This window comes from Boleophthalmus pectinirostris, unplaced genomic scaffold, assembly GCF_026225935.1.
Source record: "Boleophthalmus pectinirostris isolate CB_2022bp ecotype Guang Dong unplaced genomic scaffold, ASM2622593v1 HiC_scaffold_10, whole genome shotgun sequence".
Classification (NCBI taxonomy): Eukaryota; Metazoa; Chordata; class Actinopteri; order Gobiiformes; family Gobiidae; genus Boleophthalmus; species Boleophthalmus pectinirostris.
The window spans coordinates 19646696-19671966 of NW_026570971.1; the positions used below are offsets into that span (position 1 = coordinate 19646696).

Consider the following 25271-nt stretch of genomic DNA (forward strand, 5'->3'; position numbering starts at 1 on the left):
TATTTCGCCGAACCAGCAGAGGGCAGTCTATATAGATGTGGTCTTACCGTAAAACAAAAATAGTCGCGCAAAACAAAAATGTGAAAATGTTAAGATTTTAATGCAGGTTTTTAAGAATGTTTTACGCGCAAATTTTACCGAAGGCTATGTATTTAGATATATGTAATAAGATCTACGGAGATTATGCAAATAAATTACACGACAACTAAAATGTAATAATTATGTAATTTTTATTCTAGATTTACGGTATTCATTCGTAGGCGTAAGGAACTGGAGTTGCGGTGTTGTGGTCTGGAGCGGTGTCAAACCTGTGCTACAACAAGCAACAGAACCTCGACTTTGTCGTTTTCGTGCTGTTTTAGCTAGAAGAGTAATTGTCGGTGTATGCTCTGGACTCCTATGAATGGCTGTTACCGCAGCTAGAGTGATGGCAGCGGGCGGCCCGGCGTCTTTGTCCCGGTTCAGAGGCGCACTGGTGGCCGGGGTCTTGGGGGACTGTATCGGCGGGGAGTTCGAGGGCGCAGAGGAGGTGCCCATGGAAAGCGTATTGGCGCACCTGAGCGGACTGGATGACGAGACGAGAGGGAATGGTATATAAATAAGTCGATAAACAGCTATTCTCCCACATTGCGGGCATTGTAATATTAATGTTTTTGTTACGACTGAAGGAGTCCTTGAATACAGTGACGACACGGCCATGGCGCGCTGTGTGGTTCAGTCTCTTCTGACGAGAACTGGGTTTGATGAACAGGATATGGCACGCAGGTACATAATCTAACAGTACCACCCGCACAGTCTGTCATCCCATTTCACACAGCTTTGTTGATATAGCCCTCCAAATTGTTCTCCTAGATTTGTCCAGTAATCTTCTCAATTGCATTAACTATTATCCTCTAGGTTTGCCAAGGAGTACAGTGCCTCCCCAGGTCGTGGATATGGTTCTGGGGTCATTCAGGTGTTAAAGAAGCTGTCCTGCCCACGGCTCAGTGATGTGTTCCAGCCAGCGAGGGACCAGTTCAACGGCCGGGGCTCTTTTGGAAATGGGGGTGCAATGAGAGCTGCACCCTTTGCACTGGCTTTTCCCAATGCGACTGATATAAAAAGGGTAAGTGAAGGCAATATTTCTGAAGATTTGGCATATTTTGTTGCTTTTGTTTTTGATCCTCAGTTTATCTGTCTCTGTATCTAGTGTGCCCGGTTGGGTGCCATGCTGACGCACTCTTGCTCTTTGGGTTACAATGGTGCAATCCTGCAAGCACTTGCTGTCCACTTCTCTCTGCAAGGAGCGTTAGAGGCACCTCAACAGTTCATTAATAGTCTGATCACAGAGATGGAAGAAGTGGAGGATACTGATGTGACACGCAAGGATGCCAGAATGTGAGTAAAAGTTTTGAAGTTCTGTGTTGAAACTAGCAGATTTTTACTTTGTTTGTTCAGTTTGAAGGAAGCCGAGAAGCCATTTTGTGAAAGACTTCATAGAGTAAAGGAGCTGATGGAAAGGAGCAATGTCAGCATCGAGGAAGTCATTTCAGAACTGGGTACGTGGTATTGACAATACATTGCATTTAGGTTTATTTTACACTATATGAGAGTGTTATTAATATGTGAGTAAACATTTATAGAACAATCTGGTAGTAGTCAACTAATTTCCTATTTGGATATTTATAAATTTACAAAGATATTAAACTGACATCTGAAACTCACTCAAACCTTTGTCATTACCATTACAAAAACACACATACAAAAAAAAACATGAACACCACTTTTAAATGTAAACTGTGTTCTCTATTTTTCTTTCAGGTAATGGCATTGCAGCACTCCACTCTGTCCCCACTGCCATCTTCTGTGTCCTTCACTGTCTTAAACCCCTGGAATGCTTACCACAGAACTACGGAGGCCTGGAGAGGACAATTGCCTACAGCCTTGCACTAGGAGGGGATACGGACACTATTGCTTGCATGGCAGGTGCTATCGCTGGAGCTCACTATGGCATCGAGTCTATCCCACCCTCATGGATCAAATGCTGTGAGGGAGCAGAGGATGCAGACAGAGACGCAGAAAGACTACACACCTTGTATCACCAGATGTCACTGGACAATGCGAGCAGCACAGGGGAGAAGAGTGCTGAAGATGGATCCAAAAATGGTACAGCGAGCAAGACAGGAAGTGAATAAATGTGGGAAAATAACGGACATATACTGAGAACATCTAGGTTTGATTGGCCTTAGCAGACATTGAAGATACTACTTACAAAATCTTAATTGATATTGGCAATCAACTGGACAAGACGAGTAGTATGACTGTGAGCGTAATGTACAAAGGTATGCAAACACCTCTTACAATGAGTATTTTTGTCATGTACCAAATTGTACAGTGAATGTGGCAGTGTCATGTGGGAACCTCTTTGTGAATATGATTTATTTAATACAATAAAAATGTATTTGAATATATTCTCAAATTCATTTACTGAAAGAACCAATTAGGACTCATAAATGAAATGCAAGAAGTTAATTTATTAGTACTGATTCAAATCTAATGGTCAAAATTTGTAAATATAATGTAAATGGAAAGGCAAGTTTATTTGTATAGCACAATTTGTACACAAAGTAATTCAAAGTGCTTTACAGAATAAGAAATACATTCAAATCATAATAAAAACAAACCAAACATAAATAATCATGAAGATTAAAATTAAAAAAGAGAGACATAAATTGGAGAGAAGAGTGCGAAATGAAAACCTTTCAGTTATATGCACAGTTAAACAGAAATGTTGCTCCAAGTGCAAGAAATTAGACATTTTTTTGTGCAGGTGCCACTTCCAGAAACAGCTGCAGAAACATAGTGAGTTTAGTCAACAGACCAGGCCAAAGTTTGTAATGAATAAATGGGATGTAGATGATGATTCCACTTAAGAGTGCTAAAGCCACATAGAGATATTCTAGTCGTGGATTGTCCAAAATAGGAGCCAGCACAAAAAAGATGGATGCGGCTATGGCCACTACAGGCAGTAAGATGAAAACCTGCGCCAAAGGAAACAGACAGTATTAGACAGTGCTCATTTTGTCAAATAATCTGTGTTTAAAGGTGCACTGTGTTTTTCTGGTTGAGGGTACACCACCGGCTTGTCTACTTAAAGATACTAAAGATTTGCTTTGAATACTCCACAGTATGACAATGAACTTCCATCTGTCTATGGAGAGAAGCAAATGGCTCTTCAAAGGCAAGCTACTGTTCAGATCTGTGAAGAGGACACCCTGCTCACAGTGAGAATGCATGTTTTTCAAGGTATTTATTTAGCAATGGAACATATTGAATAGATTAGCTTTATGCCATACTGTGGAACATTTCAGGCAAAGCAATAACATTTTCATGGATACAAGCAGGTGGCAGATCCCTTAAAAGAAAAATTTCATAGTGCACCTTTATATACTAACTTTATATGGTCTGGGAAGATCTGGTTTCTTAATTCTGAGATAGATTACTCCTGACACTGTTATGCCAATAAAGAACCAGGCCGCGAAGCTTGAAAAAGAGAAAATTTGAGATTTTTTTTAAACACTGTAAATACATAAGATAATATAATGATAGATAATACTTTAAAGCTCACCTTGCATAGTTCACAATAGTTTCAAAATCCCCAGACATGAGAACCACCAAGGCAATGGCGGCAGTGAAGATGAGGGATGGAGAAGGGGTAAGTCTATGCACATGGGCCATGGACAGGATATCAGGCTAGAAGAATAGGACCTGGGTCAAATTTGAAATGAAGTTTTGTTTCAATACCACAAAGTTTCTTACCAAATGTCCTTCTCTGGCAGCCACAAAGATAATTCTGCCAGTTACGAATAATGACCCATTCAAAGATCCAAATGAAGACAAGGCAGCAGCCACGGCCATGATCCACCCCCAGCTCCCCAGCACCTTGTTTCTAGAATTAAGGTCAACATGTAATTATAACAATAAAATACAACATAATAGTGTATTAGGGCTGCACAATAAATCCCTATCAAAGCAAAATCGCAATTAGAGTTGTTGCAATTATCAAATGACCTTTTTTTTTTTTTAAATTGAAATCTTGTAGTTTAGACCACTACAAATCTGTTTTAATGGGATTCTCCTATTAGGTTAATAGTTCATATTTCAGTCTCCTCTTAAATGTTGATGCTCCAGGAATTATTGTGATTATTGTGAAGCGCTTTGGGTGTCTTGAGAAGTGCTATATAAATGGAAGGTATTATTATTAATTGTTTACAATATGCAATTTGAACAGAAACCTAGCTTTTAAACATACCAGAAATGTAAATGCAAAATCACAATGATATTTTTTCACCAAATCGTGCAACCCTACACTGTGTGTGAATGGAAATTTAAAACATTTCTTACCCCCATGTAACTGCCACCGCATTGGACGAGATAAGCTCACTGGGGGTCATTACTGAGAGAAAGCTCAAATTTACCAGCAGATATAATACAGTCACCAAGGAAACTCCGATAACAATGGCTCTGGGGAGATTGACCTGAAATTAACAATGTACAATTAGTCAATACTGATATCCAGGGATGTCTTGCTGCTGTGGCCGATAACCCTAAAATTAATAACAAAAAAAAAAGCAATCATCTGGGATATAAAATAATTTGTTGCCTGGACAACCTGACAATGGCAAATGGGCACACAAAGACAATATTTACTGAAATAAATATTGGCCCAATTGGTCCCAGTTTAATGTCTGTAGCTGTCGCAACAGATATTGTTATTATTATTACCATGTTGTGAACGTTTTATTTTGATGCTCGCATCTGACCCCCAATGGTGGAGTTGGACATTGCATGTAAACGCGCCCTGTGCATGTGGTTCAGAAAAATAGGAGAAAAAAAGCATGGACAGCATGGAAAGGACATAGGAAAGGACATAGGACAGGACAGAGAAGGTCGGAGAAATGCACAGGAAATATACACACTGATAACTCCTAAACGTTAATGGTCAGAAGGCTCACACGGTTTGTTCATTTGTGTTTTTGTTTTATTGCATATAGTTTTTAGTGTTTATATATTTCTGATAAATTTATATTATCCTTTTAGTTTTTCAAGGTGAACGTTAGCATCATAAGAAAAAGAATAAAAGCTAACTGAGCAACAGTGAAGCGTGGCTTAATCTGCACTAGAGCCCTGCACCGGCGAGAGCCGACGCAAAACAGTGCTGCGTGGGACACATTTTGAAAGCTCATTGCGGGTGCGGCCGGGTGGGATGATACAACTGCAACTAAATATGAGTGTAATGTAAAATATACAAATGATGAATGTATGTCTATCATCCATAATTTGTGCTGGATATTTTATTTGGCCTTAATGAAACCATTTTTAAAAAAAAGTTGCTCATGTGGTTTAATCTCATGCACATTTTAGACAATTCCTTTCTGCTTCTCCATGTTTGGTAGAGCTTAAGAAAGAGAACATCCCTATCTTGCGGGATTTGCTGGCGGGAGCGGGACAAAATATCACAGATGTGGGTGACTGAAAATTCAGTCCTGCACAGACCTCTAATCTATACGTAGATGAACAACTTTAGGATTAGTCAAACTCACCCTGTAGTGCATTTTTACACTTCTTCATATAAATCCTGTAGATTCAACCTTTTGGGTCCAGAGTTCAGATAAACACATCTGAATAGAGCGCCAACCAGTTTTTATTTCAGTCTAGTATGTTGACTGGGAATGAGTACAGAACAAGGGTGAAACCTAGACTAAGCTAGGACCTGACTTAGTCTAGATCCAAAGTGCCAATTCTTCCAACAACCTAAATTAGAAGAACCATGATTAAAAACTAAACCAGGTCTAAATCAGGACTGTGGACCATCAGTAAGTAAAATAAAAGGCAGACCTTTTACTTGATAGCTAAAGGTAAAAGAAGGGAAACAGAGCTGCATATGACTCTTTATATCTTACCTCTGGTCTTTTCAACTCCTCAGTGACAAAATTAAGGTTGTACCATCCAGCAAAAGCCCAGAGCCCTTGGTAAAAGGCCATTCCAAAAGTGCTCACAGAAGTCTCAGTACCAACAAAGGAATTTTCAACTCTTAAATTATCCATAAAGATCCTGCTGTCCTGTGCTACTGCCACTATTCCTCCAATCACAATTATACTCAAAGACAGCACTTTAGCTAATAGGAAGACCACTTGAACTCTGATGGCAAGGCGGACATTTAGACAGTTCACTGTGGCAACCAGCAGAATGGCCCCAGCAGCCGCACATTTGACCACCATCCAAGGAGGAGCACAGCCTGGGAAAAACGGTGTCAGGGCATACTCTGAAATACTGATGGATATTGCAGCAAGCCCAAATGGTTTTGAAAGCACAATCAAATGTATTGCTGCAAAAAACGCAGGAAACGAGCCATAGGTACGTAGGATGTAAATATATTCCCCTCCGGATTCAGTGAAGATTGTCCCGAGTTCTGTATAGCAAAGGGCTGCAAACATGGCCACAACTCCAGACAGGGCCCATACCAACAGACAGGCTCCAGGGCTTCCCACATAGCTCAATACAAACTGTGGAGACATGAAAATACCAGATCCAATCATAGTCCCCGAAACAAGTGATATTGCACCAATCAACCCTATCTCACGCTTTATTTTGAGGCCCTCAGGTTGGTTCTCCATGGCTGTCTTAATGACTTGTTAAATGGCAATGTGTATCGCACAGCAGCAGGTGTCAAAATCAAATGAAAGTTATTCATTAATAAATTGAAATATCAATCATTACACTTCATCGTGACTGAATATTGCAGTCACTGATAACGACCTATTTTATGGCTATGGATACATCGAACGAGCTATATTATATTTTGTATATTTTGTATTAACAATGATGCAGATCACAGTACAGGATTTGCAACTGATTTAAATTAAACATTTAAACTTTATTGTCCTTACTCATTGTGTGCAGTGCTACAAAATACAAAATTAAATGAATAATTTGCAGACAATTGTGAATTCATTAATTAATGTTTATGTCACTTTCAGTTTAGTTGAAAAGAAAGACAATGAGAAGAGTGATGTAAAATGTAAATCTACTTGAGTTACAGAATGCAGAATACATTTTAAACAACACTTAGTTGTCTTTATCCGTACCTTTCGGTAAATGTGGTTTGAGGTGATAAAGAGGCATCACACCACAGTCATTCTGTTTCTTACCTAATCTCAAACAATCCATTCAAGGTTTATTGATTATATTATCAGTTTGTTTTCTGTTTCCAAATCATCTCTATCAATATGTCCAGCGTGAGTCATGGCCCTCTCTGGGTTTTTAAACAGCATTAATCATTAGACAATTTAATCTCAGTCAATTATGGGCCCATTTTCCAATCAGTAACAAGTCAATCATCTGGTCAAATCTGCCCGTTTCTACCATTGGTTGAATTAATAATAGCCTAAAAATTAGCCTTTTACCAACAGTTTTTTTTATTTGCTTCAGAATGTACCCTTACCTCCCTTAACTATGAGTCCTCTTGTTTCTGAATAATGGTTATCTGGCATAAGGCCCATGGAGTCTTAGATGGGCAAATGTATCCACCCTTATGGGGAAATGAGCCCCAAATGAAGGATGCTATTACAATGACATTTTTTAAATAGTTTGAGCAATTTCAAAATAAACTCAGTAGGCCTATACCAAACTACTCTTCATAGAGCAGTTAAAATGGGTGGCTAGTTTAAGTGTGAGACATGCAGACTATAGTAGTGGTTCTCAGGCTTTTCACACATCACACAAGTATTTCTGTCAGACGGCCACCAGAGGGAGTAGTTACCTGTACACTTACTACACTAGAGGGTTTCAGTTTCCGTTTGTAAGCAACATTTTGAGGACTTTTCTTCCATTCAGTGGGTAACCTTCCAGAAACCCATGGATTAGTTACAGCAGTAACTTCCTTTTTGTTTCTCTCTCTCATTATTATTATTATTATTATTATTTCACGTATTTTCTCTTGTATTTAATTGTATGGCTTTTTTTCTGTTGCTGAAATAAAATTATATCAAATCTGCATTAAGAAATACACCCACCATGTGCTCTCAGATGATCTCATGTAAAAGGATATTGCGGCTGAGTGTATCTTTTAGTCCTGCATTTTGGTCCAGGCCTTGGCCCGATGGAGGTTAGTGGCTCTGGTTCTAATACTATAGAGATTAGTCTTTGCAGGCTGCAACTGACTGGTAGACTCAACATCACACTGTGTCCATTTCACAATCTGAGAAGAAGGTGCATTTTTGTTCTTGACTGACACTTCCAAACCAAGACAACAAACAGAAGGCTAAAATTGATAAAAGCAGAAAATAAAAATATTAGAATCATTGTCCAAATTAAAAAGCAGCACATTTCCAGATTTAGTGCAGGCACTGGAGTCCCTTCTCACACACTGCCTCACAGTTGGGATCCCAGTTTAGACCAGACACTGTTTGTGCCCAGATACTTACACTGGGTTACCACAATCTAATCTTTTGGTGTAACCTCCTCATCATTCCTAAATCATTCACCATAAGGGTAGTATTGTTATCACACAAGAGATTAACCTTCAGTATTCGTTTTAAAGCTTATACATGTCAAGGGCATCTCAGGTTTATAGAGTCACAAAAACATAAATAGCTTGTACACTGGCTTGTTTGACTAAACTCAGTTTCTGTAATATACTGTAGTGTATGTAGTATTTACTAGGGTTATAACACAAAATATATCCTGTTTGCAATGTGAAACAAAGAACACATAGCTAGGTTTGCAGGTGTGTACAATGATCTTGATGTAGCGTACCTAAAATTAGTCAAGTAATTTGGCCTGGATCAGAAAAAACATCATTCATCATTTGCTGTTTACATATTATGACAATTAACCATAAATTACTTTTTATTTACTACATAATTATTTTAAAGTTGTGGAGACAAACAGTGAAAATGTCAAACAGCATATCACATTACTGTACTAAACTTACATGCAGCACTGATAATGCTTCAGTATATTAGACTATAAAAAACTAAATATAAAATGAGGTAAAACATTGGAAAAATAAAATAAATAGAAAACCTAAATCTGGACTAAATTACATAATAGTGCAGAGAAAATGAAACTAGCTCATAGTAAACCAAAATGACTGGTTTAATTACTGTCATCATTTCTATACAACAAATCATATGTTTTTATCTGCTGGTGCTACTTCTAGGAACAACTGCAGGAACACAGTGAGTTTTGTCAGCAGGCCAGGACATACTTTGTAATGAATGAACGGGATGTAGACGATAACTCCACTCACGATGAACAAAGCCACATAGAGGTATTCAATCTGAGGACTGTCAATAACAGGAGCTAATACAAGGAAGACTGCAGCAATGATGACTATTACTGGGAGTATGATGGGAACCTGTGAACAAATAATCTAAGTAAGTATAAGTAGTATAAGTGATACACAGTTATGTAATTTCTCTTTTTTCTTTTACAACAGTTGTATAACAATGAACAATATCACTAACACTGTAAGGCCTGGGCAGATCAGGTCTTTTGATCTTGAGATATATGAGTCCAGATAGTGTAATCCCGTAGAAAAACCAAGCTGTAAAACTGTGAGACAATGAAAGAAATGTTAGGTTCCAAAGAAATTGTAGGAAATTAAATAAATACTTGAGCATGTCCTACCTGAAATAGTTAACAATGCTCTGAAAATCTCCAGGGATGAGAACGAGCAAAGAGACAAACGTGGTGAAAATCAGGGCTGGAGATGGAGTCAGTCTATGCACATGAGCCATGGCCAGAATATCCGGCTGAAATATGATCAATGAAAATAAATGTATTAATCCCAAGGATGAATAAAGAACACAGAGCATTTAAAAGAATAGATAGCCTAATGCAGCATAACAGGATTTAGACTTAAACAAACTTTATTGATCCACAAGGGAAATTACTTGCAGTAGCTCACACATAACATTATATTATAATAACAAAGTAAGTATAAAAAGTAAAAACTGGAAATGGTAATAATCAATTCTAAATAAGTAGCAAAAAATAGCAAGACTGGTGTCAAATAAGGTATAATTATATAAATGTACAAGTATAAAATAAATTAGAAAAATAAAAATCGTAAGTCGTAAGATCATAAGTAAAACTGTGCAATGATGATATGATGATTGACAGGACATGGACATAGGGCTATCTATGACCTAAGGGTATAGTTGTTGTACAGTTGTATGGAATATGGTATGAATGTAGTCCTGTATCTGTCACTATACACGAGCAGTCAGAGCCTATGTCAGGGCACTTTAAACAAAAGCCCTTAAGATAAAAGTGTCCCTGCTCTGTGTCCTGCAGCCTGGGTATTCACAGTGTAGCATAAAATATATAGTATCTCCACCACAGACAAGACACAATTTCCACAAGATGAGACGAGGTATGAGATTCTGTCCACGAGAACGAGGCAAGATGAGATTTTAACATAATTCCTAATATATAAATTGTGCAATTCCCAATTATATACATTTCTAATTTTGGCCTCAAAATGTTAAATTTATTTCATTTAATATTTTTGTTGGCATTCTAGTACTGCTACTTGGAACTATAAGAGATGTAATTTATCTGATGTTTTACCCTTTTTATCCAATCGAAACGTAAACACATGGAATAAAATCTCTCAATTTTCTCATCTGTGTACTATTTTAGGCTAATTTAGTCTCACGAGATCTTACGGCACAAAATAGTGTCCTATACCTAACCTGAAGCCATGCCAGAAAGAAATAATATGCAGTGGTTCAAGTTGATTAACATCCAGATAAGGATATGCAAAAAAAAATAAAACTAAATTTTTTTATTACTACTTGTACCAACAGGCAACCACAGAATGAAGCAGTGATCAGGACCAATGTAACAGAAATAAGGATTTAATGATGATATTTTTGGTGAAAGGAAAAGGAAATATATTTAAAAACCAATGCTTACCATGTGTCCTTCTCTAGCCGCAACAAAGCAGACTCTGCCTCCACTGAAGAATGTCCCATTAAGAGATCCAAATGCAGACAGCGCAGCAGCCACTGACATAATCCAGCCCCAGCTTCCCAACACCTTGTTCCTGCAAAAAAAATTTCATCCTAAACATTTTCCAATTGAAAACGAAAACAAACAAAAAAAACAGGGAGAAACTGTCTTACCCCCATGTAACTGCTACTGCATTTGACATCATGAGCTCCTTGGGGGTCATCACAGTGAGGTAGCTGACATTGACAAGCAGGTACAATCCAGTGACCAAGGAAATGGCAATGATAACAGCCCTGGGGAGGTTCACCTGGGATACAGTATCAGTGGTAAGAATTAAAAAATAAATAAATAATTCATTCAAAAATAAATAAATACATTATATATATGCATACACATATATACATATACATATATACACATATACATACATATACACATATACATACATACATATACACATATACATACATACATACATATACATACATACATACATACATACATACACACATATACATACATACATACATACATACACATATACATACATACATACATATATAGATATATAGAGATTTTTTATTTTTTTGGTTTACTAAGCTAGAAAAGGCCATGGCCATGTGAACATTTTTAGTTAGAAAGTTAATACATAACATGAAAAAAAACATTTTGGAGAAATGTAAATGTTTAACTCTGACTTCACCACAGTTTGAACATTTATGATTAAAGCCATGGTCATAACAATTCTCCACCTATGCAAGGGTCATCGCAATGGGTTATAACAGGTTTTACCCACTACCAATTACAGACACATAACATCATAAACCCTTATCACACTTAGAAAAGATAACACATCAGTTAAAGCTACATTATATTTTAAGCAAATTTACAAAGTTTCAGTTGAACCATTTTTCAAATATTTGTGTATTATGGATGACAAATGACCAAACGACCTATTTAGCAGAACACAAAGCAAGATTTTTAATCCGCCACATTTGGTTCTTTAAAATGTAGCCAAAACACCTTACTTCTGGATGTTTCAGCTCCTCAGTTAAAAAGTTCAGAGTGTTCCAGCCATCATAGGACCATAGCCCTTGATAAAAGGCTATGCCAATGGAATTCACACCAACATTTGTTCCTTCAAAAGAGTTGATACTCCCAGTTTCTCCTTGGAAAAGCATCACACAGCCTCCCAGGGCAATGCCAGTGAGAGCAAGCACTTTGACTGCAGTACAGAGGACCTGGATGAGTGTGGCAGTGCGCACACTTAAACAGTTAACAATAGCCAGAGTTAGGATGCATCCTGCTGCTACGCACTTGACCAGTAGCTGTGGAGGGGTACAGTCACTGTAAAAAGGAGCCACCACATACTCAGCCACACTCAGAGCGATCCCTGTGGCACTGGCCGGTCTCATGACATTCACAAAGCTGAACACAAACAGAAAGGCTGTGACTTTCCCTGTAGTCCGCAGCATGTAAACATACTCTGCTCCAGACTCTGGAATAACCGTGCCCAGCTCGGCATAGCAGAGGCCTCCCAGCATAGCCAGACATCCACATGATGCCCAGATGATCAGGCTGGCAGCAGGACTGCCAATAACAGTGAGAACATACTGAGGAGAGATGAAAATCCCAGAACCAATCATAGTCCCAGCAATGAAGGACACTGCTCCCAGCAGCCCCACCTCCCTCTGCAGGCTAAGCGTGCACTTCTCACTGGCCATCACCAATAAGTGTCAATGTCCCAGCACAATGACCTCTTTATAGACTCCTACTCAGGTGGGGCTGAGCTTAAGGCATTCATGCATGCTCAAACATGTGAAACAATCCATCATTTGAAAGCAACATACAAATACAGATGTTATAAAGTGAAATAATTCGATTTTCACACAATTGTTGCTTTTAAAAAAAAGTTGCCTTCACTGTTAAGACACATATTTATCTTCACCAGTTGTAAAAAATAAAAGTATATAAATAAATATAAGTGATTTGGGCAAAATTACCTCAATGCTTACTTCAACTTTTCTCTCTTACCTCTGGGCGCTTAAGCTCCTCAGTCACGTAATTGAGATTGTTCCAGCCATCATAGGACCACAGCCCCTGGTAGAAAGCAATACCAATAGGATTGATTCCGACATTTGTATTTTCAAAAGAGTCCTCAAAGTTTTCAGTGTGTCCTTTAAATAACATGACCACACCTCCTACAATAATGACAGCCAGAGCCAGAACTTTGGCCACCATAAAAAACACCTGGACTGACATGGAGAAGCGCACATTGAGGCAGTTTACAGTGGCTAGTACCAGAATGGCAGCGGCTGCCACACACTTGACCAATACCACCGGAGGAGGACACTCCAAGTAGAAAGGAGCCACAACATACTGAGCAAAACTGAGAGCAATACCAGCCACTCCAGCCGGTCTGACAAACAACACTGAGCTAAATATCAACACGAAGGCCATCACGGGGCCTGAGGTCCGCATGATGTAGATATACTCTCCTCCGGACTCCTTAATGACAGTGCCTAGCTCGGCGTAGCAGAAGGACGCCAGTATCACCAAGACTCCGCAACATGCCCACACCACCAAACTGGCACCAGGACTGCCAATGGTGTACAGCACAGTCTGTGGAGACATGAAGATCCCAGAACCAATCATGGTCCCGCCGATGAGGGAGATCGCTCCTATCAACCCCACCTCACGCTTCAGGCTCAGTTTCTGTGTCTTTTCATCCATGTCAGCACCTGGTGTAGGGACACCTTTCACGGAGGGAATCCACTGTATTTGTGTGACCAAAGTCAGTGTTGGCCAAGTCAGGGAGTTAATAATTAAAGAGGCGTGTCTTAAAACACATGCAGTGCTAATTATATGCTGAATATACATGTATACACAAAATACAATATTTGAGAATCACAGTTGATACAGAAAATGTTATTAAAAAGGTAGACAGTTTATAGTCCAAGATACAGGCCATTAAAGATGAGAATTAAATTATTAATATGAATATAGTATGAATGTATATCCCATCTTTAACATAGAAAAATAGAAAGGAAAAGACAGAGATTTAAATGATCTATCATTGTCATTTTAAATGTTTATTCAACTGCAAATGTACTAGTCGTTTTTTTTTTTTTTTATAGTCATATTATTGGTTATGGCCTATCTAATTACATCAGTTCTCTGGAGTGATCTCTCTCTTACATCTTTCTCATGTTGCTTTGTCCTCTGTTCCAGTCACAAAAAGATGAACTGACTTGTTTGAATGCAGCATCTGTCCTGCTCTCTGAGCTCCAGTAATGGCTGCCAGTTTGTGGGCATCATAGCGAGAGTACAGGGCAGTGCATGTCCAACTGGCCTGTTCTCCTTGGCCCCCCTCGGACAGCATGTTACAGACCTCACTGTAGAAATGTGAGTAAGACGGTAGCCCATAGAATATCAAGTTCTGGATCCCTTTGATTGTATACCTAGAGAAAGACAAACCACATTAAAAGGTCAAGGTTTATATAACATTATTTAACTTTAAGCATAATAACATTTTGTACTTTGAACTTAACAACTTGCATGTTAATCATATGTTACAAGGACCACTCGTGCTACTGACCTTTTGTAGTAGTGGAAGCGTTCTGTGAAGAGCATAAACTGTTTATCTCCTTTTTGAAAAAAGTGTCTGGCCCTGGACACCTCTGACTTGCTGGAGTATTCACAAATGCTGGCAAAGTTCAGTTCTTCTTTTTTCATGTAGTTTCGTAAACGGATGTAATCAAAATAAGAGGGAATGTAGATCATTGTATGGGACATGACTGAGTCCTTGTACTGAGGAAGTACTTTATCCACAAAGAACCGGAACCTATAAGAAAGCAAAAATAATTCAATGCCTTCATCTTGAAATATAGAAATCTTGCAGTAACTATCTTACCGAGCATCCTGGTCCATAAAGCTGTCTGAATGGAACATTTGAAATACATGAGGCAACTGGACCAACACCTGGCAGATGGAGCCTGTTTTTGGAATGTTTTTAGTAACAACCTAAAATGAAAAACAATTAAATACAAAAGTTCTCAAAGTAACAAATTGAGAAGTAAAAAGCAGAAGTGTACAAGACTAGAATTGAAAAGCTGATCTCTGATTTGAGATTTTTGATAAAAACAACACTAACCATATGAGATAAGTTCTATTCTAAGCCAAAGGTAAACCAGCACTATAGCAGCAAGTCTATATTAATAAAATAAATTTACATAAATAAAAACAAATAAAAGTACAGCAAGGATAAGCCTGTTCATCACCAGAATGTCAGTATCCCCATTTTGAGAACTTCTGTCCTGGATTATGGAAAACAACTTAAGTATGGGTTTTTCTCTTTTAGATAATTATTACATCAACTATGTTATCATTATGAGGCAAACTCAAATGCAGGTTTAACCAAAAGTGGCACTTGCAGGATCGGTAGCTGACGTAAACAGACTACAGTGACCCACCTGGCCTCTGTAGTTGGTGCAGTGCTTGGAGAGGATGTTGTTGATTTGTGGGTCCTGTATCGAACTGAACACCAGAGTCTGTCTGTAGTGTTTGGCCCAGTTATTTAGACTCCACATTCTCACTCTGGAGAAGTCCACTCCATGAGAGTCCAATGGCTGCAGGTTCATATGTTTCATCACATGCTGCATACATAATGATTAAACAAACACACATTGAGATGCTGGTTTAAATTAGGCAACAGAACTATTGTTGAAAACAGGGGGGGGGGGTTGATGTTACTTACCAGAACATGTTCCCAGTTTTGCATCAGAAATACATCAGCCTGATCCACCACTAAAATCTCTATTGAAGAAAGAAAGTCAAAGTCCCTTTTACTCTCCCCTTCAGCTCCCAGCACAGTCCGAAGGCCCAGAGGAGACGCAATGATGATGTCTGACGAGTAGAAGGGGGCATACAGCCGCATGCTGCTTCTGATAATTGAAACACCTGGTGTCAAAAGAAGGGAGAATTACTACAAGATACAGTTTCTGCTCTGTTGAGTCCCTGTGTATTTCATTTCTCTTTACCTATCCTGAAATGATCATCCACATTGCCAGAAAAAACTGCATGGTAATCATCCGGCCTTTTTAAATTAGAAGGTTTGTCTTCTGGATCTTCACCAAATTCCTCCTTGAACCTCTTCTTATTGTTCACTACAATTTTTTTGCTTTTAGTTTCTAATAAACCAATGAGCGTTTGGACAACATGCAAAGCTTTATCTCGAAATGGCACTAGAATCAAGGCCTAGAAAATGTGAAACATGGATTTAAGAAAAAAAAACAACATTGTATTTATTTTACAAAATCCTTATCAATATACTTATTTACTTTTGGTCTGGTTAGCCCTTGATCCCGTGGTTCATCCTGTGGCTCAGATTCTGCTTTTGCTTGACTTTTCTGTTCTCGTAGCTGAGCACTGTGAGCCAGGACCTGGGAATTTGCTTTCAAGACATGATTGAGCACATGTACACAGTAGGCACTGCGAACCTGAGGCCCTTGTTTGATCGGACACATTTCAGGATAGCAGATGTCCCGGTAGGAGCCCATGAGAGATAGCAGCTCAATCTGGAGTGGAGTAACTTCTTCTGGTGAATCAAAAGTTTGGTTCAAGTCCTTCCATGATGTTTCAATAAGCTTATGGAAAACTGGAAGAGGTGTGTCCTTTTGAGTACCAATGACTCCAAACCTTTCCAGTGTACTATGGCTGAGAAGATTTCCCAGTTTTGGCCACTGCAGAAAGTGAATATAATTTTAAATAAAGATTGAATCACAAGTTGATATCAAAATTTTGGAAGAAACATCTGTCTTGGACAAATACCTTAACCTGGGTCTTCACTTTGCTGCCTGTTGTGATTTTTTCAATATCTTCTTCACTGAGCTCTGTGTCCAAATGCTGTACAAACAAATCTAACAAATAACAACAGAGAAACTGTCAAAACATAAACTTAATGTAGGATTTAAGATACATTTATTTACCTTTATCATTTTTATGCTCCCTCTCTGCATTGTCTTCATTCTTCTCTTCTTCCCCATGTTCAAAGTTGTTCTCCAGGCAAAAAAGGGACTCATTTTCCTGGTCAATGAATTCTCCATCTGGTGATTTGTTCTCCTCAGCAGTATTCTCTTTCACTTCAATTGAATCATCATCATGATACACCTCTACATCCCCTTCTTCTTTTTCACCTTCTTCACTTTCATCTCCTCCGTCACTGCCTGCAAGATTGAAAAAGTCACTTACTTACTTGGTTAATTACATGGTCGCTAGCTATAAATTTGGAAAGTCTAACATGCCTTCACTGACAAGCTCCTCTTCGTACTCTTCTTCATCTTCATCACTGCTGTCTTCCTCTTCACTTGAGCCCTGATTTGGATCCAGAGTGGAAAGGAGTTTTTGATATGCAGTCTTCTGCTCTGGCTCTTCCTCATAGTCCTCAGCTTCATCATCATGCACCGTGGGTTGCTCTGGGCTGTCAGGCTGCAATAATAAAATAATACTGATTTCAGCCTGTCATCATAACCGATTATGCTGCTAACACATGGCATCAAAATGCTACTAGTACTCACCAGTTCTAGTATTTGAGTTCTTTCTGGTTTTTCATTTACTCTAAAACACATAGAATTTCAATAGGTAAGCTGTTGCACTATGTAATACTATTATTTCGCATATAAAAAAAAAATATAATAATAAATAAAAAATCTTACTAAACTGACTGTTAAAAACAAATCTCAATGCAGTTGTGCTAGTTTTTGCATTGTTAGAATCTCTCCTTGACTGCGAGGTAGAGGTTAAAAGTGCTTACATGTCATGAAAAGGGTGCTCCTCTCCAAATTCCTTTAGATGTTTCTTTTGTTTTTTGGATAAATTTGTGAAAATTGTCTTGTTTTGCCTCCTCTTCCCCATGTTGACACTACAGAAGAACACGTGCTTTTTTCTTTGACGAGGACGTATCCTCTCAATCGGAACGTTTCACTGCTCCCTACTGGTCGGGAAGAAAACTACAATTACTGGCCAAAACCCCAAGGTATTACTGTATGTTGATGTGTTTTAATAATTGACTGTAAAACGCTTAATTTGATTTATTCACGGTTTTAATACAGAGTTTAAGTATTTATGAAATTTATTCCACTGATATAATAAATTCAACTCAGAAGTAGCAAATATTTAATAGGACTGGAATATTGTGACGCTAATTGTATTTTGATTATCATAATTTTTCTTGATTTATCGAATTAAAAAAATTCAGCCTCTATCTGGTTAAAATATATTCAGTTCAGTTAACTACAAATAATCATTTGACTAGTCAATTAATCTGAAATATTGACAAGTCAATTGCTGACTAGTTGACTATTAAAATTAGCTAATTGCTAGTAGCAGCACTAAAATTGAATTTGTGAACAAAATCCAACAAGCAGCATACGAGAAAATAAAAATATAGTGGATTATTAATACACATAAGTTTATTGGACTGTTTATTTTCCCAGTGTAAATAAATGCAATTACAGTTTAAAAGGTAATCAAGAAATGTATACAATCAGTTGTATTAAGATGACTATTTAAAGTATCAGGGATATTGTCACATTTGGGCCTTGGTCATTTTTAAGTAGAAATACATATCACTGTATATGCATTCCTTTACATAACTAATATAAGCTACATTAACATTCACATTTTTCTACAATTCATAATGTCTATTAACTTCCAAGTGCATAATAGGTGGCACTCATGAACACAATGATATTAATAAATTAACTTGATTATTGTGTTCTTTGTAGAAGAAAAAAATATATCATGGCAACATGTAAAAATAAGTGCATAAACCCCTTGCATATACTGTGTATCCATACATTTCTGTAGTTGGACCATGTATCGGAAAAGCCAGTGCCAGTTTGATGTGTGCCTTCTATGCCCTGAGCACACACAGGATGGATTACCCCCAAAACATTTTTTTATTTATTTTTTTTACCAATAGACAAACAACAGACATGACTTTACATTATGATATGATTGCAGATTTGGTTCAGATTATACCACATGCAAAGATTCATCATATTTCTGCTGCTAAACACATAGAACCTTGGGTATACACGTAATAGTATCAATTTCTACAATAACATCCAAATATTGGATATTTAATGTAAACATAATTGCTGATCAAAAGGAAAACCAGAGTTTTAAAAACGTTATAGCCAACAATTAACAGGAAAGGGTTTTTTGTCTAATGGCACATATAGTCAGGCCATATTTTGATAAAACTGTAAACATTGGTGTTAGATTTCTGCATCCAATTTAATGCAACACAACCTTATGATGATGTTTTAACAGAAAGAGGTATTCTTTGTAAATATTCTAGTTTAAAAAACATGAAATCAGTGTGTACCAAGAGAAGGCTCATTCAGTTTCTGACTATGAATATGGAAAATACAAAATTACATTTTATCACAAGAAGCCTGAAAATCAGATCAGATTGTTTGATGCTATTGCTTTAATGACAGCCAGCCTTAACAGTCTTGATTCTAGCTACCTTAATTGATTTCAAATAGTCACTTTACTGCAAATTCACATTGAACATGAGATGTGTTCATGTCTGTGACCCCAATAGAACTTATGAGGTAATTGCAGTGGCAGGATCACGTCACTAACAGTCACTTTGTCTGATATTTTTCAGTGGAAGCCATGAAGACGCTCTGCACAGGTCTTTATTGCTTTGGTAATTCAAACATTCAGATTGCAATAATCACTTTTGGATTTGCACACTCTTGTGTACACTGTCTATGTGCCTGCATGTGAAGTGCATAATCATAGAGAGGTCTCTACACAGGAGCCGTTTCTATGGAAGGACCTGTGGCTGTGGCAGTTTTCACTGCAGTGTACAATGAGCACAGGGTAACACAGTGCGTCCTCATATTCGGGCGGCTCTTCATCGTCTGTGGCGTGGCGCTCGGACAGGCAGCGTGTGTTCTCACTGGGGCTCTCCGGGTCATCCAGGCTGCCGCTTCTCCAGAAGCAGCTGCGCTGGGAGCCATAGCGTCGGGCCAGAGAGAAGCGACTGCTGCTGAAGGGGATCCTGGAGCTGGCCCCAGTGCAGATGCTGAGGGCGCTCCTGGAGAACACTGAGGAGCAGCTGATGGCTCTGTGGCAGCGCTCACAGTTCTGACGAATCCCACTGAAGCTGGAGGGGCACGTGGCCAAGTCCATGAGGCCAGCCTCAGAGTAACTTGGCACCAGCTGCTGGTTGGACCGGATGTGCCACTCCAGCTCAGTGCTATCTATAGTGTTAACGCGAGGGATGCGGCGCCAGTATGGCCGCTCATCACAGGGGGTCACAGGGACATAGTCATGACCAAACAGCTTCTCCACTCGATAGTGCACATAAGCAGTGCGGTATTCAGTGAACACTCTGAGGGGCCATGAGAAGGTGAGGAAAGAGGCAAACCAGAAGACATACTGGGACAGATACCAGGGGTGGTGCTCTGGGTCTGATAACACTAGTACATACTCCTTCAGGTCAATGTTCTTGAGGTGCATGCCCTCCCGTGCCTCCATGTAGTCATCCAGCCCTTCATTGTCTGTAAAAAACCTTGCTCTCTGTGTAAGGTATGAGTTCTCTGATTCTACATTGGCAAAGCTAAAGCACTTAGTAAAACGCATCTTTGTCAGAGCAGACTTTTCTAGGCCCACCAGCTGTTTTGAAACATCTTTAACACCACAGTGATTGTAGTCAAACTCAGCCTCTGCCACGTGGGTGTTTACACGTTCATGGTACACCTGGGTGCTGGTGTATGCATCTCCATTGCGATAGCGTGTGACTTGACGAGTCCGTCGGACGTAGTGATAGCTTATGGCCTTCCACCAAATACAGGGTTTGGCCTGCTGCATTCTCTGTATGCGTTCATAGATGCCCTCCACATCCACTTTGTGCTGAAGTTCATTTTTCACATGGCAGTGCCAGCACTCCACCAGGTACACCAGGTAGAGCATGCCCAGGAGAGCCAGAGGGATGTAGATGTAGCCATCGGAGCAGGGGCTGTCATGGTACATCATAGACTTTCCTTTGAACGCACTGTCAAAGGTGAGCCGGGTCACCTTGGTCACATGACACCACACCATGGCTCCCATACAGCCGTACATGAGGATGGACAGAATCAAGCATTTCCAAAAACTCTCTCTGCACAAGGACTTGCTCAGAGACTGTTTGAGGGGCTTTTGCTGTTGAGCAAAAAAGAGACAAATTAATTTTCATTTCACTACATTTACACCTCTAGAGTAGGCCTAAATCGAGAGAAAAAAAAGGCAATTCATACACACACACACAAATGGCCTATGTGCCTACAATAGGCTACTATTAGTCTGAAAGAGGCTAATGGCTGTTTTACTACAACACATTTACTTGGGGCTGCTATAAATTATTCAGTAAAAGTGATCCTCACATCATCTCCATGGCACGCTCACTGAACACATTAAGAACCACAATCATCAGTTTTTTACTCCTAACGGTGCAGAGACCAAAGCCCTGCGACACATTTTGACAAACAACGCCGCCATGAAGGTTTTTCTACTACACTGTAGCCTACCTCTTCTCTGGTGTCCTCTTCGAACACGGTGGTGGTGCTGTTTTCGGTGGTCGTCGCTGCTGATGCTGGGGGGGACATGGTCCAAACCAGAGCTTTACTGACAGGGCGTGGAATAAGAGGGATTTCACTATGCTACCGCGAGAGATCTGTCAGCCGTAAATCACATCATTTCCAGTCATTGCGCTCAATTAGGTCCGATGGAGGCATGATGCCATAGGTGAAGAAAGCCCCCCAAAAAGCAGTTGTTTTCCAGCGCTTAAAGATGAAAACACAGGGGGTGTGTCTGGTCTACTGCAAAAGCCGCATCCTGCCGCCTGGTTCGGCCGAGCTGTCAGTGCCGCAGTAATATGATCGGAGGTGATGCTGTGTTAAGGAGCTCGTCATTACAAAATAGGCTCCACTCTCCCCCGGGACCAGTCGTGTGTTCAATAGGCGATAAGGTGCTCCGTCGTCAGCAGGTTAGGCTGGGAACTGAACCGAGACAAGCGGCGGGAGTCATAGTACACGCCAGAGTCAGGGATGCTGCATGGCACAGGAGGAAGGCAGGTGTAAAAGAAGTGGGGGCGGTGAGCGCAAAATGAGAAGGAAACTTAAAGGGGAAGTTATGAACATTAGCCTAACATGCCCTAACCAAGACTAATAGGGGGAAAATCTTTTATCAGAGCCTGGTTTATAGTCAAATTCAACTCTGCAACAATGCACAATGTAAAGAAGAAACCATGTTAGGTGTGATGGTTTTATTACACCACAAACAATTCATGAAGAAATTAGTGCAAGCAGATCATTAGATAAAATGCTGTCAGTTAGGCTGAAATAGAAATATCTCAACATTAATGGCTCATATGGCTCAAATGAGGAAATGTGGCTTTGCAGATACGTACAGCCTCAAAAGAAACATCATCACAATCATTTTGTACAAATTACTATAAAAATACAAAAATAGTTAGAAGAAAATTCACATTTACACACACTCAACACTTAGGCCAACAGGCTGTGTTTTGTCCTGGCCCTCGCGTCCCAGATTTCAGAGTTCATCTTGTTTGGCCTACTGTTTTTCCCAGGGTCTCCTTTTTTGCTGACGGGAATTTCCCTTTAAAAAGATAAGATTTGCATCACACACTGTCTTCTTGTAGCTTATAGCCTATGACATAATAATAGTTCAGTTACGTCAGTACTTACAGAGTAGACATGAGAGAGGTTGTTAAATAGCACTTGGCCTGCGCTCACTTTGTTCCTCACTCCACGGATGGTCCCATTCTTGCTGCAGATGTTGATCCTCTTGTTGGTGAAGAACATCTCTCTCTTGGCACTAGCGTACAGCAGCAGCTCATCAGGTTCAGCCCCGCTCTCGTCCACAGGGCTGCCCACCCTCAGTCCGTTCAGGTGGCTGTTGGCCTCGCTGGGGGGCAGTGGGCTGTCCTCCTCCATGTCTGGGCTGCCGGTGCTGTCAGAATCCACTGAGTGTGACACTGACCTGCCCCAGCCCGTCTCATCCTTGAACACCTCTGTGAGCACGCGGCCGCTGTTGGCAGAGGCTACTCTAAAGCGCACTGTTTTACCTGCCTTGTCCTTCATCGATTTCATTTGTGGCCTCTCCATTAGAAACACGGGATAGTTTTACATCTTCTTTCACTCATTCAACAAAGCATTAACGCTATTAAGTCTATGAAACGTGCAAATACTCTACAATAATGTCCACTGACGCGTCAAACCTGAGCACAAAATACACTGAGGGCAAATACTAGACACCCAAATGGTTAATAATAGATGAGTCCCTGCCATGGTAACAGCTAAAACAGGCAAACAGTAAAATGATATTACCTTGTTCAATTATTGATTTTTTAGAGGCATCTAGTCCCTAACAGTTAGACATGTTACTGCAGACTATGTTTCTGTGCACTTGAGATAACCTTTTATGGACTCAGTTTCACCTTTCACCTTGATTGACTCTGAGAAGCTTTGCACAGGATTTTCAATGTGCTCGAGAGGTTATGAGGACATTACCCTAGACTAATGCTACTTAGTCACAAGTACCAGTCCCAAGCCCAAAGAAAGTGAACAACCAAAAGGAAAGCAGTCTGTTTTCCAGCCATGTATATTCAGAATCAAAGGTGTGCCTGCAGAGTATGATTTAGTGGAATATGGTAAACTGGGTTGAAACATGCCCCTCTCTCTGTTGTTCTACACAGCCATTCAGGTTCTGTCCCTCGTTCCAAAGAGAACTTTTTCATTTTTCATTTCATTAAAAAAAAATCTTGCAAAAAGGGGTGTTTTGGCTCTAGAGTTGTAATATGCCGGCACATACTGCTATTCCAATCTTTTTCAGTACGTCACAATTGATTAAACTTAAATAAAACAAAACATCATGTGTTATTGTAATCTGTAGTCTGAGTTTGTTCCTCTATCTTCCACCATATTCAACAATGTGTCCCTTTTTTACAGTTTTAGGTGGTCACCATATTGGTGGTTTCCATTGCCATACTGTCAAATGATAGGCAAGAGTCAAACTTCCCTAATGATAACCCTGTACTGAAATATCGAAAAATTTGTAAAAAAATAAAATAAAAAATTAATTAATTAATTTAAAAAAGAAAGAAAAAAGAAAAAAGTAAATCCACAAGTGTTTAACGTGATGATTTGATTTAGCGACTAGACCAACATAAAACTTAAAAAAAACCCCCAAAAAACAGCAGACTTCATGAACATGATGTACTGTAATATGCTCATCCCAATCATAGATAAACCAAGTAGGATTACCATTGACACTACTACAATGATAGACAATATATTCTCCAGTAAAATTGAAGTTAAAACAATTGGAGGACTCCTGATTAGTGACATAAGTGATCACCTTCCAGTTTTTGCAGTTTTTCAGAACTGTAATGAACTGAATTATGATTCCAAATCAAAATCATACAAATTCATAAGACGATTAACACCCCAGTCTTTAAATAATTTTAAGGAGGACTTAAACAAACTTAGCTGGAATGATGTGTACAATCAGACCGATCCCAATGATGCCTATGAAACCTTCTTGTGTAAATATATCAAACTATATGAAAAAAACTGTCCATTGCAAAAAGTAAATGAAAATCAAAACTGTGTTAGAAAGCCTTGGATAACGAAAGGACTAGAAAATGCATGCAAGAAAAAAAATTTACTATATAAAAGATTTATCCAACTCAGAACAAAGAAATCTGAAATTAAATATAAAAAGTATAAAAATAAATTGATAAGCATCCTGAGAAGTTGTAAAAAGAACTACTTTCACAAATTACTTCAAGAGCAAAGGGAAAATATAAAAGGAACATGGAAAGTGATAAACAGTATTATGGAAATAAGAGACAAAAAACATGATATCCCAAATCACTTTACACATAATAATACCAGACTCGAAACTATAAAAGAGATTGTAGATGGGTTCAATCAGTATTTTGTTAATGTGGGTAATAACTTGGCAAAATCTATAGAAATGCACAGGAACTCTCTTCCATGTAATACAGTCTGTAGAAATCCAAACTCCTTCTATATGAATCCTACAAATGAAAATGAGATAGTTAAAATAGTAAAACAATTCAAACCAAAAACATCCAAAGATGCAGCTGGCCTAGACATGAACCTAATCAAGAATACAATAGAGCTCATAGCAGATCCACGAACACATATATGTAATCAGTCATTTAAAAT

General features: G+C 39.0%; 6 protein-coding genes across 8 annotated transcripts; 1 reads left to right on the plus strand and 5 right to left on the minus strand.

Annotated features, from left to right (window-relative positions):
• The first annotated feature begins 268 nt into the window (after positions 1–268).
• adprs (ADP-ribosylserine hydrolase) lies at positions 269–3703 on the plus strand. 2 transcript variants are annotated; one of them, XR_008632977.1, is made up of 7 exons: positions 269–590; positions 669–765; positions 898–1105; positions 1190–1377; positions 1438–1538; positions 1801–2321; positions 3168–3703. XR_008632977.1 is itself a non-coding variant. In XM_020919747.2 (6 exons), the coding sequence occupies exons 1-6, from the start codon at positions 404–406 to the stop codon at positions 2172–2174; spliced, it is 1155 nt and encodes a 384-aa protein (XP_020775406.1). In that variant the 5' UTR covers positions 269–403; the 3' UTR covers positions 2175–2446. The 2 variants fall into 2 exon arrangements, 1 of the variants encoding a protein (XP_020775406.1); XM_020919747.2 differs by lacking the exon at positions 3168–3703 and having other exon boundaries at positions 1801–2446.
• On the minus strand, positions 2790–6656 carry LOC110155363 (b(0,+)-type amino acid transporter 1-like). Its single transcript, XM_020919462.1, has 6 exons — positions 5943–6656; positions 4384–4517; positions 3799–3928; positions 3608–3732; positions 3435–3522; positions 2790–3020 (listed from the first exon to the last, which is right to left on the minus strand). Exons 1-6 carry the CDS (start codon positions 6654–6656, stop codon positions 2790–2792), a joined length of 1422 nt encoding a protein of 473 aa, XP_020775121.1.
• Positions 6657–8925: 2269 nt separating this feature from the next.
• On the minus strand, positions 8926–13881 carry LOC110155362 (b(0,+)-type amino acid transporter 1-like). Of its 2 annotated transcripts, none has more exons than XM_020919461.2 (6): positions 13036–13881; positions 11175–11308; positions 10966–11095; positions 9673–9797; positions 9510–9597; positions 8926–9400 (listed from the first exon to the last, which is right to left on the minus strand). In XM_020919461.2, exons 1-6 carry the CDS (start codon positions 13879–13881, stop codon positions 9170–9172), a joined length of 1554 nt encoding a protein of 517 aa, XP_020775120.2. In that variant the 3' UTR covers positions 8926–9169. The 2 variants fall into 2 exon arrangements, with proteins under 2 accessions (XP_020775120.2, XP_055015368.1); XM_055159393.1 differs by having other exon boundaries at positions 9184–9400; positions 9506–9597.
• LOC129410670 (b(0,+)-type amino acid transporter 1-like) lies at positions 11686–13105 on the minus strand. Its single transcript, XM_055159405.1, has one exon. The coding sequence runs from the start codon at positions 12723–12725 to the stop codon at positions 11955–11957; it is 771 nt and encodes a 256-aa protein (XP_055015380.1). The 5' UTR covers positions 12726–13105; the 3' UTR covers positions 11686–11954.
• A 27-nt stretch (positions 13882–13908) lies between the features above and the next one.
• On the minus strand, positions 13909–17944 carry utp25 (UTP25 small subunit processor component). Its single transcript, XM_055159383.1, has 12 exons — positions 17813–17944; positions 17577–17616; positions 17300–17487; positions 16989–17221; positions 16831–16919; positions 16341–16742; positions 16041–16257; positions 15758–15960; positions 15474–15656; positions 14915–15024; positions 14600–14845; positions 13909–14462 (listed from the first exon to the last, which is right to left on the minus strand). Exons 1-12 carry the CDS (start codon positions 17911–17913, stop codon positions 14207–14209), a joined length of 2268 nt encoding a protein of 755 aa, XP_055015358.1. The 5' UTR covers positions 17914–17944; the 3' UTR covers positions 13909–14206.
• A 1865-nt stretch (positions 17945–19809) lies between these two features.
• Positions 19810–21662, minus strand: LOC110155220 (transmembrane protein 151B-like). Its single transcript, XM_020919284.1, has 2 exons — positions 21585–21662; positions 19810–21219 (listed from the first exon to the last, which is right to left on the minus strand). Exons 1-2 carry the CDS (start codon positions 21660–21662, stop codon positions 19810–19812), a joined length of 1488 nt encoding a protein of 495 aa, XP_020774943.1.
• Positions 21663–25271: the final 3609 nt, after the last annotated feature.

Excerpts from the sequence above, each read along its gene's own strand:
- LOC129410670 (XM_055159405.1), bottom strand. The coding sequence starts at position 12,725 with ATGGCCAGTGAGAAGTGCACGCTTAGCCTGCAGAGGGAGGTGGGGCTG.
- LOC110155362 (XM_020919461.2), bottom strand. The coding sequence starts at position 13,881 with ATGTATATTCAGCATATAATTAGCACTGCATGTGTTTTAAGACACGCC. Across the intron at positions 11,096-11,174 it reads GCAGTAGCAGTTACATGGGG|GAACAAGGTGTTGGGAAGCT; the intron begins GTAAGACAGTTT and ends TTTTTTTTGCAG. Across the intron at positions 9,401-9,509 it reads ATCTGCCCAGGCCTTACAGT|GTTCCCATCATACTCCCAGT; the intron begins GTTAGTGATATT and ends ATTTGTTCACAG.
- LOC110155363 (XM_020919462.1), bottom strand. The coding sequence starts at position 6,656 with ATGGAGAACCAACCTGAGGGCCTCAAAATAAAGCGTGAGATAGGGTTG. Across the intron at positions 3,733-3,798 it reads CTGCCAGAGAAGGACATTTG|CCTGATATCCTGTCCATGGC; the intron begins GTAAGAAACTTT and ends CTATTCTTCTAG. Across the intron at positions 3,523-3,607 it reads ACTATTGTGAACTATGCAAG|CTTCGCGGCCTGGTTCTTTA; the intron begins GTGAGCTTTAAA and ends CTCTTTTTCAAG.
- LOC110155220 (XM_020919284.1), bottom strand. The coding sequence starts at position 21,662 with ATGTCCCCCCCAGCATCAGCAGCGACGACCACCGAAAACAGCACCACC. Across the intron at positions 21,220-21,584 it reads AAGAGGACACCAGAGAAGAG|CAAAAGCCCCTCAAACAGTC; the intron begins GTAGGCTACAGT and ends TTTGCTCAACAG.
- utp25 (XM_055159383.1), bottom strand. The coding sequence starts at position 17,913 with ATGGGGAAGAGGAGGCAAAACAAGACAATTTTCACAAATTTATCCAAA. Across the intron at positions 17,222-17,299 it reads GAGCTTGTCAGTGAAGGCAT|TGACGGAGGAGATGAAAGTG; the intron begins GTTAGACTTTCC and ends TCTTGCAGGCAG. Across the intron at positions 15,961-16,040 it reads GGATGATCATTTCAGGATAG|GTGTTTCAATTATCAGAAGC; the intron begins GTAAAGAGAAAT and ends TTTTGACACCAG.
- adprs (XM_020919747.2), top strand. The coding sequence starts at position 404 with ATGGCTGTTACCGCAGCTAGAGTGATGGCAGCGGGCGGCCCGGCGTCT. Across the intron at positions 766-897 it reads GAACAGGATATGGCACGCAG|GTTTGCCAAGGAGTACAGTG; the intron begins GTACATAATCTA and ends ATTATCCTCTAG. Across the intron at positions 1,539-1,800 it reads GGAAGTCATTTCAGAACTGG|GTAATGGCATTGCAGCACTC; the intron begins GTACGTGGTATT and ends TTTTTCTTTCAG.